This window comes from Paramisgurnus dabryanus, chromosome 22, assembly GCF_030506205.2.
Source record: "Paramisgurnus dabryanus chromosome 22, PD_genome_1.1, whole genome shotgun sequence".
NCBI classification, from domain to species: domain Eukaryota; kingdom Metazoa; phylum Chordata; class Actinopteri; order Cypriniformes; family Cobitidae; genus Paramisgurnus; species Paramisgurnus dabryanus.
The window spans coordinates 31,865,838-31,877,931 of NC_133358.1; the positions used below are offsets into that span (position 1 = coordinate 31,865,838).

Genomic DNA, 12,094 nt, shown 5'->3' on the forward strand with positions numbered 1-12,094 from the left:
AAGAAGCATTATTCAAAGGGGGATATATCATGAATGTGTGACTTTTTCCATATTTAAGTGCTATAATTGGGTCCCCAGTGCTTCTATCAACCTAGAAAATGTGAAAAAGATCAACCCACTAACTTAGTTTTGGTAAACCATTCTCTGCAAGCAGGTGAAAACATAGCTCATTGAAATTTTGCTCCCCTTGTGATGTGATTACAATAATACCGCCCCTTAATCTGCACTATCCAACCAGGGCACTGCCATTTTATATTGGTATATGGTGTTTAGCTCCTCTGTTCTGTGTGTTTCTTGTAGGTGTTTTTGGGCAACAGAGATGATCGTAATGTCGCTCTGTCTCGATTGGACCGGATGGTGTCGGCTCGGTTTGTTCGAGTTCTGCCTCATGACTTTCAGAACGGAATTTATCTGAGAGTTGAACTCATGGGGTGCGCTGATGGTAAATTAATCTCTTTCTCTTGAATTTCATTGTACAGCTGTGCAATAACAACAAAGGCATTCGTTCGTTCGTTCAATTATTCAATTTAAATACATTAATAATGTTTTGCTGTTATGGATCCTGTTTTTGGTTATACAGTTTGCCCATTAAGGTATCTTGCATTTCATCTCTTGTTTCTCTTTCTCTTCTCTCTCTCTCTCTCTCTCTCTCTCTCTCTCTCTCTCTCTCTCTCTCTCTCTCTCTCTCTCTCTCTCTCTCTCTCTCTCTCTCTCTCTCTCTCTCTCTCCAGAGCATCACTGGTCCACCCCTACTCCTCCACTGACCGTCTCGCCTCCGCTGCGTCCCTGCAGAGAAAGAGAGTTTCTGTGTGGTAACGGCCGCTGTGTGCCCACTGGCCCTCAGGGGGCGCTATGTAATGGCCGTGATGACTGTGGCGACGCTACAGACGAACTAAACTGTGGTTTGTACTGACCTGGATACAATATAATATTACAACTAGTGTTTGATAAAGTTTTGAGAGATACTTCTGGACTGTTATCAGACATGCAGCTTTATCTTTAAAAACCCATCAAGGAACGTATCAAAGTCCAAAAACCCCTCACACGTACATTGATTCATCTTATATTATTTTCAGGTACTCGGCCAACTCCTACCAAACGCTGCCCATCAGGTCAGTTCTCCTGCCCTCCACCAGGGGGCTGCATTGAGTCAGCGCAACAGTGCGATGGAGTTTCTCATTGTCCTGATGGTGCTGATGAGAGAGACTGTACACATACAAATATAACCCACATCACGCCTACAGCCGCCCCTCTCAGGACACCCAGCAAGAAGCTCATAACCACACCAAAAGTATTTACCACCACAGTAAGTTATTTCAAACGCTTTCTCTATTTGAGCTTTTATCAATAAATAGTCATGTTGTAGTATTTTATTAAATATTTGGCCTATTAATTGTAGATGAAAGTTAAAAATGTCTTATTGTATCTGCTTTGGGTGTTTTACAGGAGGCAGGACCTGGTGAAAGAGGTGAGGACTTCTGATGCTAATGGCAGAAATATATATATTTATATCTCATTATTAAATTATACATTTATCTAGATAAACACCATCACAGTTATGTATGCCCTGCTGTAATGAAGTGATCAACTGTCAATCATCCATCAGATATCTGCTCTTCTGCTCTTGGATTTGAGGATGGGCGTGTCAATTACGGTCAGCTGAGCTCTTCCTCCTACAGGGAGAATAATCCGGCTGATGCCGGCCGTCTCAATGTTGTACCTAACGTGTGAGCATTTTAATTAATCTGATCTGTTATGCATACTGTATGTAAGACACATCTTTTTAGCATAATAATTAATAGACATCATACTACAGCAGTTCAACCATTAAAGGCGGAGTGCACAATGTTTGAAAGCCAATGTTGATATTTGAAATCATCTAAACATAAACGCCCCTACCCAAATAAAATCTGGACCTTCTTTTGATAGACCCGCCCCACACAAACGCAACCCCGGCAAGGATGTCAGTTAGTAGACACGCCCCTTACTGCTGATTGGCTACAAGTGTGTTTTGGTGGTCGGCCCGACTCTCTTTTCCAAAGCATTTTTCAAACATTGTGCACTCCACCTTTAATACATTTTCATTGTTCTCTGATCTTTCTTTGTTTTGGTGAATTATTTCTCCTCAGTATGATCATGGAGCCTGGATGGAGTCCATTGCCCAGTGATCCTCATCCGTTCTTGCAGGTGGATTTCCTGGAGCCCACTTGGATATCCGGGGTGGTGACGCAGGGCAGTGAGCGTATGTGGGGTTACCTTACCAAATACAGACTCGCTTTCGCTTTAACGGACAACCACTTTACCGACTTCACTGAGACCGGAGAGAGAGGATCTGCTCCGAAGGTAATCCAGTCAAGAACAACGATGCCAATAGGATTGAATATGAGTGTGATATTAAATTATAACTCTGTCTGTGTCAGATATTTGAGGTGAGGATGGTGGGCCGTACACCAGTCACACGTTGGTTGGAGAGGCTGGTGAGAGCTCGCTATCTCCGCATCATTCCTGTCGAATACAGACACACTTTCTACCTGCGGGTCGAGGTTCTGGGCTGCAGAGGAGGTTGAGAATTTACTTTTTATGATTTTACGTTTGATTTTGGAGTGTGAATATGACACACGTACATCATTACTGATTTCGATCTATAGGAGGACGTTATCGTAATTTTATTTTTATTCTCTCCATCAGATGAGTTGGTCACACCCAGTAGTGCAATATCCACAGTGTCACCAGGTGTACCAGGATTACAGAATCGCACTGGACCGACAGGAAGTCCTGGTCATCATGTCACCTCCGGACCTCCAGGTCTCCACACCACAAGTCCTCAAGATGGCCACCCTGGTGTAGCTCCGCCCACTCATGTCACAACAGCAGCACCTGATCTCATCAGTCCACGAGGTCCAACAGGAGAACCAGGTATTTATATTTTGACCAACCCCAGAGAGAGGGGTAAGGATGTTGTCACCTACAGTACAGGTCTGGGTTTACCTGCCATGTCAGATGCTGGTACATCCAAAGGTTTGCTGATCAATCTGCATTGATAAGATTTGATCAGCTTTATTTAAAATCCCCCATGTGGTAAAAATCAAGTTTTAAAGGTTGCTATATGTCTGCGTGTATGCTTTAAAAGGGATAGGTTTGGTTACAATATTTTTTGAAATCTCTTCCTTGATTTTTTTAAGGTTACTTGGATGTGACGACACCCTATGATGACGGTTTACCCAGAGTTCTGTGCGTCGAGGGCCAGTTTGTCTGTAGGAGTTTTGGTTGTGTGGAAGCAGCACTCGTGTGTGATGGACATAAAGATTGTCCCGATGGCTCAGATGAAGTCCACTGTGGTAATACACAAATACAGACTGTCATAAATGGAGAAATAAAATATTTACAGATGTAGTTCAGTTCTCTTAGGGGCCGTGTGCACCAAAGCGTTTTAAACGAGGCTGAAACCTCTGCTTTGTTTATCAGCCGTTAAACAATGTGCTGGTTGGTTGTTGTAATATTTGTCCCACCCCTCCTCCACTGTGATTGGACGACCGAGTGAGAGTGACATTGACGAGCTGAATGTTTCACCCAAAGTTGAACATTTTTCAACTCTTGGCACTCAGTGTGGACAAATCCCGCCAGCTGCTGGCTTTTTTGAAAAGTGCCAAGCTTACTTTGAAAACAATTGAAAACATATGCCGGCCACCGGCGTAAACGCTTTGGTGTGCATGCTACCTTAGCTCTTTTGGTTCAGAACATTTAGTCCAACATGTTGGTTCTGTGGTTGCTACTGTAGCTTCACTATGAGTTTCGAAAGGTGCATCTTTAAGATTAGGGCTGCATAACAACTAATTGCAACTAATCGTTTGCAGAATCATAGTTTTTGTATATGTGTGTGTATAATAATTATTTACATATAATAACACACACATGCATGTACAATTTTATGTATAAAAGTGTGTATATATGAAATATACATATTTATTTATAATATAAATTATATAAAAATATAAACATTTATATACACATTTCTCAAATATATATACATGCATGTGTGTGTATTTTTTGAAATAAATTAGTAATTAGTTATAAATAATGATTAGTTGGAATTAATTGTTATGCAGCCCTATCTTAGATGTCCGTACTACGGTGGCCGTACTATACACTGCAAAAAATGATTTTCAAGAAAAACATTTTTTTTGTATTTTTTTCTTGTTTTCAGTAAAAATATCAACAAAATTCTTAAATTAAGATGTTCTTTCTTGATGAGCAAAACGACCCAAGAAAATAAGTCTAACCAAAAATATAACATTTAAGCGATTTTGTGCATAAAACAAGCAAAAAAATCTGCCTATGGGGTAAGCAAATTTTTCTTGAATTTTTCTTGAATAGTGTTCAAGAAAAATATTCAAGATTGTTTTGCTTAACAAAATTGTTTTGTTTGAAAACATAACAAAAATACTAAGAAATTTTTTTCTTAAAAAACTTTTTTTTTTGCAGTGTAGTCAGTGTTGAATTATTTTTTCTGTCAAATCTTTATTGAAAGCAGACAGAGACACAGATTTCAGTGGTTCGGGTAACAGTATTTACACTTATTTAAATGATCCACGTTAACAGACCAATAAAACATATAATGCCGCCTCCTCTTAGATTTACCTACAGGTTACCTTAAAGCTTACCATGTTACCACCACTAAATGAGTTTAAGCTACTTTTAACAAACTACATGTTTTATTCTTTGGTAAATTATTATTTTGATTTATGAGTGTGTTTTATGTTTTGTTGTATATTTTATAATTGTATACCTTTACTATCTGTTGCTGCCTTTTTAGCCAGGTTACTGAAGTTTAATCAAACCAAAGCTGTGTACAATTTTAGCTGATTTATTTTAATCATAGGAATCAAACCCTTTTGATTATGTAAGCCTCAATCACAGAATAATAAATATTGTCTCTCATGTCTCAGGGACCATCACACCTGTACCAGGGCCTGTACCACCCAGCCAACAGCCTGTGGTACCCAAACCCTGCTCAGTCAAACAGTTCAGCTGCTGGAGTGGAGAGTGTGTGAGTTTGGGTAAGAGATGTGATCTCCACAGAGACTGTGCCGATGGTTCAGATGAGCAGGACTGCTGTAAGTCACTCAATACAGATCTCAGATCAGGGTCTGATGATATCCAGATTATGGGATTGATGTTGATCTGCTTGTCTTCTTCAGATGATTGTATTTTGTCCCCGTGGAGCTCGTGGAGTCAGTGCAGTGTTTCGTGTGGACTGGGTTCATTGTTTCGTCAGAGGAGCATCATGAGGGATGCCCGGCCGGGCGGTGCCTGCGGAGGAGCTCAGTTTGACAGCCGGGCGTGTTTTCTACAGGCCTGTCCAGGTAACAGGAGTGAGGTGAATATTTCTCTAAGAGATAATCTGTTGATTTTAACATAGTTTAATTGTGATCTTTTATGAAAGTGGACGGTCAGTGGTCCAAGTGGTCCGAATGGTCAGCGTGTGACGTCCCGTGCGGTGGAGGACTGAGTGTGCGAAACAGAACCTGCTCAAACCCTCCGCCTAAAAACGGTGGTAAAGAATGTGAAGGAATGATCAGACAAACACACACCTGTAACCCACACTCCTGCGGTCCTGATACTGACACACATACGGGTCAGTGATGTTCAGTTCAGATATATTTATTTCTCGTTGGTCTTCGCTGCTGTTTTATGACCCAGATGCTGTTGGGTGTTATAGGTTGCACAGGAGGAATGATATTGGTGAAAGAGTCGGACTGTTTGGCTGGAGGAATCGACCCGTGTCCTATGAGCTGCTCTGATCTTTATTATCAGACCAACTGCACATCAAACTGCACTACAGGTACATTTCCTGAATTGAATGTAAACCCTATAGAAATAAAGCTAAAGCCAGCATAAGATGGTGAGCTGGTTTTTGCTAGTCTCCCAGCTTGGTTTTAGCTGCTGTAGCAAGCTGGTTTAGCTGTGTTTTGGTCACTTTTTAAGTTGGTCGAGATGGACTTAGCTGGTCTGGCTGGAAGACACCAATTTTACCAGCGTTTCCAGGCTGAGTGGAACAGTTTAGACCAGCTACTGCCACCTAAAACCAACTACCAGTTTATAATTTGGTTTTAGCTGGATTTTTTAGTAGGGAATGTAATAAAACACTTTTTATGTTTATAAACATTATGTTTAATGTATTATTACCATTAAACTGGTCAGATATTCATCTAATAATGCTACTTTCCAAAGTACCTGTGAAACAGCTTTGCTTTTCTGTAGATGTCACCAATCCCTCATAATTCCACCTATTTCACTTAACTGCAAAAATATTTTTTATTTCGTAAAAATATTTAAAAATTCTTAAACACCCTGAAGCTATTTTGGGGTTTTTTGCCTGGATTTGGCCTACCCAATTTCAAAAGCATCCCATACCCACATGCAGAGGTTTACATACAAAAGTTTGGTATCATTTTACAGGTAACCCTTTGAAATTACATAAAACACTGTTAAAAGTGCTCAACATGGTTGTATGTGATGTCAGGCCTCTAATAAACACAAAAATAAATAGGCGCTTTTTATGTTTTTTTTCTAAAGTTTTTATTTGAAAGTATATAACTCTGGTCCTGGGTATCTCAGGTCCCTGCAGACAGTTTTGTTTGTTTCCTGCAATTGTCAGCTTACAGAGGAAAAATGAATTTTTTCTCTATCATAATCTATGCAAAAGTTATTTTACTCCAACTGAAGGGAGGAATAATACCCTTTTTGTATACAATTTCTGCCTAAGAACATTTGAAGTGTCCCCATAACCACATACAGTGGAATAAATGCAATTTCTTTATATCATTTTAAAGAAAACCCTTTGAAGTTACATAAAAAGCTGCTGTTTGTGACAAATTTTGTTATTTATGTTGTTTTTCATATGATGAAACACCAAATTTTATTTTTTATGTTGTAAATACTGTCTTTGATAGTGTATAACTCTGGTTCTGTGTGCTCTAGCAGACTGCAGACAGTTCTGGTTGTTAGCAGCGGCAGACAGTAAACACCCAAAAAAAAGAATGAACTCTTTAGCATGTCGCATTCAAAAGTTATTCTCATTTTACTAAAGGGTGTGAAAATACATTTTTCATATAAATATTAATTTTTTGTTTTGCACATATAATAAATAGCAAGGGATTAATTATGCACACAACCAAAGAAAATGCTGTGAATGGACTCATTGTTTAGAGTAGGACCTAAAATAAAAGATGGTGTATCATTTGTGGCTATCTGTGCTATCTGAGGCAGTTCACACTCAAGTTTCACATATGTTTACAAAAGACCATTTTTTACCTTATTATTCATTCGATGATTGTTGGATATGTGTTGATATTAGAACAAAAATAACGCTGTAGTCTTATTCCTGAGAGTGAGAGCTTTCATTTGATATAAGACTTGACCATGTTTGTCATTTTTGAAAAATATGAAATATGTAAATATTAAATGATATAATAAAATATTGGGGGGGTGATAGTGTAAATTAAGTGTAAATAACTTTCTTACAGTAAAAGATGTGTCAAAGTGATGCATATCTGCAGAAAGTAGAGACTCTAAGCTTTCAAACAGTATCTCATATGTGTTACTGGGGTCCATGACGGAGCATCAAAGATTAAAAGAATCTTTTATATTAAGTCAAAATACGAAATTCTGGACCCGGGACAGGGTCCTCAGGGTTGAAGAGGTTAAATTAAGATGAATTTTCTTGATGAGCAAGGAAATGACCTAGGAAAATAAGTCTAGTTTTTAGAAAAAAAATATAAACTTTTAGTAAATGAGTGCTTAAAACAAGAAAAATTAAATCTGCCAATGGAATAAGAAATATTTTCTTGAAATAAGTTTACTTTTTTCTTAAACACTTAATTTAAGGAAACTTTTCTTATTCCATTGGCAGTTTTTTTTTTTTTTTTTGCTTATTTTAAACACAAATTTAATTTGCAGTATTTAATTACTGTCAGAAGACTGAAATCTCCTTGCTGAAAAAAAAGGTCTCTCAGTCTGGTTTAAGCTGGTTAAGATGGTGTACCAGGCTGGTTTTAGAGGGGTTTTGGCCTCTTTTTAGCTGGTCAGGCTGGAAGACCAGCTGACCCACACTGCAAACTTTCTTACTCAGTTTTTTTGTCTTATTTTCAGTACAATTATCTAAAAATTCTTAAATCAAGATGTATTTTCTTGATGAGCAAAATGACCAAAAAAATCAATAAATCTTGTTTTGAGACAAAAAAATATACAATTTAAGTGAGTTTCTGTTTAAAACAAGCAAAAAAACTGCCAATGGCATAAGATTTTTTTGTGAATTTTTCTTGAATTAAGTGTTTAAGAAAAAGTAAACTTATTATTTAATTTGTTTACCCCATTGTCTAGTCTAGTTTTTAGACTAGAAAAAAATATCAAATTTTGCTTGTTTTATGCACAAAATCACCTCAATTTGATTTTTTTTGTCTAAAAGCTAGACTTATTTTCATGGGTTGTTTTGCAAAAATACTAATATTTTTTTTTATTATTATTATTTTGCAGTGTGGCAAATTATTTTTTTTGCTTTTTTATGCACAAATTCACTTAAATATATTTTTGTCTCAAAACTAGACTTGATTTAGACATATTGATTTAAGACTTTTTTGATAATTGTACTGAAAACAAGACAAAAATACTAAGTAAAAAAGTCAATTTTTGTAGTGCAGCAGTTTGACCTGGCTGGAAGTTTGGCCATCTTGTCTAGGCTGGTCTTAGCTGGTTTAAGTAAATGGTTAAGCTGGTCCTTCCAGCCTGGTCACCTCACCAGCTAAGACCAGCTTGACCAGGTAAAACAGTGTCCAAGCCTCCTCTAAAACCAGCCTGCTACACCAGCTTGACCATGCTGAGAGACCAGCTAAAACCAGCAAACCAGCTTAGTCTGGTTTTTGGTATTTTTTTAGTTGAGCTGGCACAATATGGATGCAATAACCATTTTATGTATAAACATAAAAGCAGTTATAAAAAGTTAAAAGAAGTAAAATATACAGAAATGTAGTTTGAGTATTTGTTGTGGTTACTGATGCTGTGATTGGTTAGGTTGTCGTTGTCCTCCTGGTCTCCTCCTGCAAGCTGGTCGTTGTGTCAGTGCCGGTGAATGTGAGTGTTTATGGGAAGGTTCGGTCCTCCAGCCTGGAGAAGAAGTTCGCAATGACAGCTGCAGCTCATGGTCAGTAAACTATGCTGTGATTGGTGCATTAACAGTTCATCTTTCTGCTGCTTAACTGATCTGAAGTTGGATTTGTACAGATGTGGCCTTTAAAAACGCGCGTTTTCTCCCGCGGCATTCGCCAAATCGTCTCGCGGAGTCACGCAGAATTCTGCAAGTCTTTTCGGGGGGGCTACTTTCCCTTTTCCCTTAATGTGTTTCGCTTCACAGAAAATCCACCAGGTGGCGCATAAAAAACTACATTTTTATATGCGTTGTCATTGCGGTTGTTTCCAGAAGTTATAAAAGGGCATTGCTGAATATTTAATATTTCTATTAAAACAGCAAAGTGACGTCAACCCCTTCTTGCCAGCATAACAGCGCATACATATATTAAGATGACTGTACGTGCAATGGGCATTTATACTAAGTGCAACAAAGAATTTAGTGTGAGCCTAATACACTTAACTCTATTTACAATGAATATCTTAATTATTTGTGTTGTCGAATTTTGACACCGTTTCATTGTTTGTTCATAATATTAATAATTATGTCCGTTTTTCTAAAAGTATTAATATTTTAAAGAGATTCATGTGGTATAAAAATACATGTTTTAAAGTTAAAAATGTTGTAAAAATATATTAGTATTATTGTTCTTAATATATTAAGAACAATAATATGACACATGTATATTGCGCTAAAATGCTATACATATGGAAAGAGGAATTATTCTCAACCACCACCAATAAAGTTTAAAAAATATTCTTTAAAAACGGCGTTTAAACCCACGCAGAGCGAACAAGAAAACATGGGCCTATGCTTACATACTGTACAGTGGGCATATGATATCTTTATTTAGTTTTACATATTTAAAACTTTAATAATACCTTTCTTGCGCATATAGGCAGTCAGTGTTATGATTTTTTTTAATCCTTTCAGCCGTTATTCATAACAAAAAAAATATTTTTCAGTGGCTTTGTAAATATATTACTAAAATAATGGATTAAAGTAACTTTATAAAATCTCTTAATGTCACTTATGTATTTTTTAGTTGGTCAAAACAAAATAAATGGCTAGAAATAGAACAGACATTTTAATTAAAAATGTACATATATTATAGGCGTATATTATAGGTCCTTCCAGATATCTTATCTCAGACGTTCGCAGTCAACACTTTTAAAACTTTTTTATATAAAATCTAATTTATAAATTAAAAAACAAAGTTTTAAGTTAAGACAATAATAAATATGTTTATTTTTATTGAAAGAAAAACGTAGAAAATGTTATTATGGGTATAGTTGATGCAAATAAAGTGTGCAGTATACAAAAAATGCAAACAAATTATTTCTAAAAGTGGCAAGATTTTAAAAAGATAAAGGTGGTATAAAGAAAGACATGAGAAAAGAAGAGGTATGCAAAAGAGCACAGTTATTGTTAATTAAAGCGGTTTTATTCACCTTTGTTTGAATTGACAAGCATTTTATTCGCCACTTTCAACACATTTTGTGATTCATTTACTGATTTATTACAGAAAATTGTTGTCAGAAGCAAAGCTATTGTACAAAGCATCTTTATATGTATGTTTTAAAGTTAAAAATGTTGTAAAAAATATATTAGTATTCTTTTATTTAAGAATAACAATATGATACATTTATATTGCGCTAAAATGCAATATACATTATTCTGCAATATAAATTATTCTCAACCACCACCAATAAAGTTTAAACATTATTCTTTAGAAAAAAAACGGCATTTAAACCCGTGTTGCGTGGAGCGAACAAGAAAACATATGCTTACATGCTTATTAGGCATATGATATCTTTTTTATTTAGTTTTACAGTTTTAAAAGTTGCAAAAAAGTTCTTAAAATCTAATGAATACTGGTTTTGTAAAATGTATATAACTGCAGATGCGTGCGTGGGATCCGGGCAGGTATCATTTTCCTCCAGACCTTGACGCATGGTCGCGGGAAGGCGAGAAATATATTTTTTTTAAGTTAAAATATTTTGCACAATTGATATATTACTTATGAATATTTTAGGAAATTATTTTTGACACACGTAGGTTATTACGTGTATTTTGGATTTTAATTTCATTACTGTGCCTATCCGTGGCCTCATCCGAGCGCACTTTCTCCGCCTTGCATCTTTTGAAGACATTGGCATGCAGCACCATGACCCAGAAAAGACTCACACACCTTTCCCTGATGCATGCCCACACAGAAATACTGAACTCCCTGGACATTCGTCCTCTAGCTCATGAGAGTCTTTGGAATCTCTATTATACAACCGGCGCAATTCGCGAGGCAAGTTCTTTTCTGCTCGAGTAAAGAGCGCGTTGATAATATGCGTATTAACGGAATGACATCGCGGGTTTGTTTATTACATGGATGCGCAGCAGCACAAAAACGCTTTTTAATATGAAAAATTAAAGGATTAAAATGTAACAGATTATTATTGAGTCTCTTGGACATAAATGATGACCAATTATGAGACGTTAGAAGGCGCAAAGAGCTGCTTCATCTGTAGCTAAGTAAATAAATGCTTTGCTTTAAACAAATGCATCTACTTTTAAATGTTTTTTTTTTTAAATGCTACCCAACGGATTTATTGTATATAATGACTCTGCACCTGTAGATATGGTGAGATGAGAAAACATTTTAAGTAATGCTTTTAAAAAAAACATTTCGCTGTCCAAGTGCTGAAATGGCTCTCCACACGTTTGTAAATTCTTTATCTTTTGTTTGTAACAAATAAAGTATTTTTACAGTACAAACCTTATAAAGCCTATTCTAAAAATGTAATTATACACCATGTTTTTCTTTATAAAAGTATACAATATCAGAACTAAACCCATTATTATTTTTGTTCAAATTATGAATTATTTATATGTTTAAAAAAGACAGTAATAGTACTA

General features: G+C 36.4%; 1 protein-coding gene across 1 annotated transcript in view; it reads left to right on the forward strand.

Moving 5' to 3' along the window:
- The window catches only part of LOC135740502 (SCO-spondin), a 96,382-nt gene that overhangs the window by 35,970 nt on the left and 48,318 nt on the right, over positions 1-12,094 (forward strand). The window contains exons 38-51 of the mRNA XM_073813138.1: positions 301-442; positions 732-902; positions 1,077-1,306; positions 1,447-1,468; positions 1,607-1,727; positions 2,130-2,343; positions 2,421-2,562; positions 2,689-2,916; positions 3,183-3,338; positions 4,947-5,114; positions 5,199-5,363; positions 5,444-5,635; positions 5,720-5,842; positions 9,070-9,199. Coding sequence (XP_073669239.1) covers positions 301-442; positions 732-902; positions 1,077-1,306; positions 1,447-1,468; positions 1,607-1,727; positions 2,130-2,343; positions 2,421-2,562; positions 2,689-2,916; positions 3,183-3,338; positions 4,947-5,114; positions 5,199-5,363; positions 5,444-5,635; positions 5,720-5,842; positions 9,070-9,199 — 2,204 coding nt within the window. The remainder of the gene's footprint in view (positions 1-300; positions 443-731; positions 903-1,076; positions 1,307-1,446; positions 1,469-1,606; positions 1,728-2,129; positions 2,344-2,420; positions 2,563-2,688; positions 2,917-3,182; positions 3,339-4,946; positions 5,115-5,198; positions 5,364-5,443; positions 5,636-5,719; positions 5,843-9,069; positions 9,200-12,094) is intronic.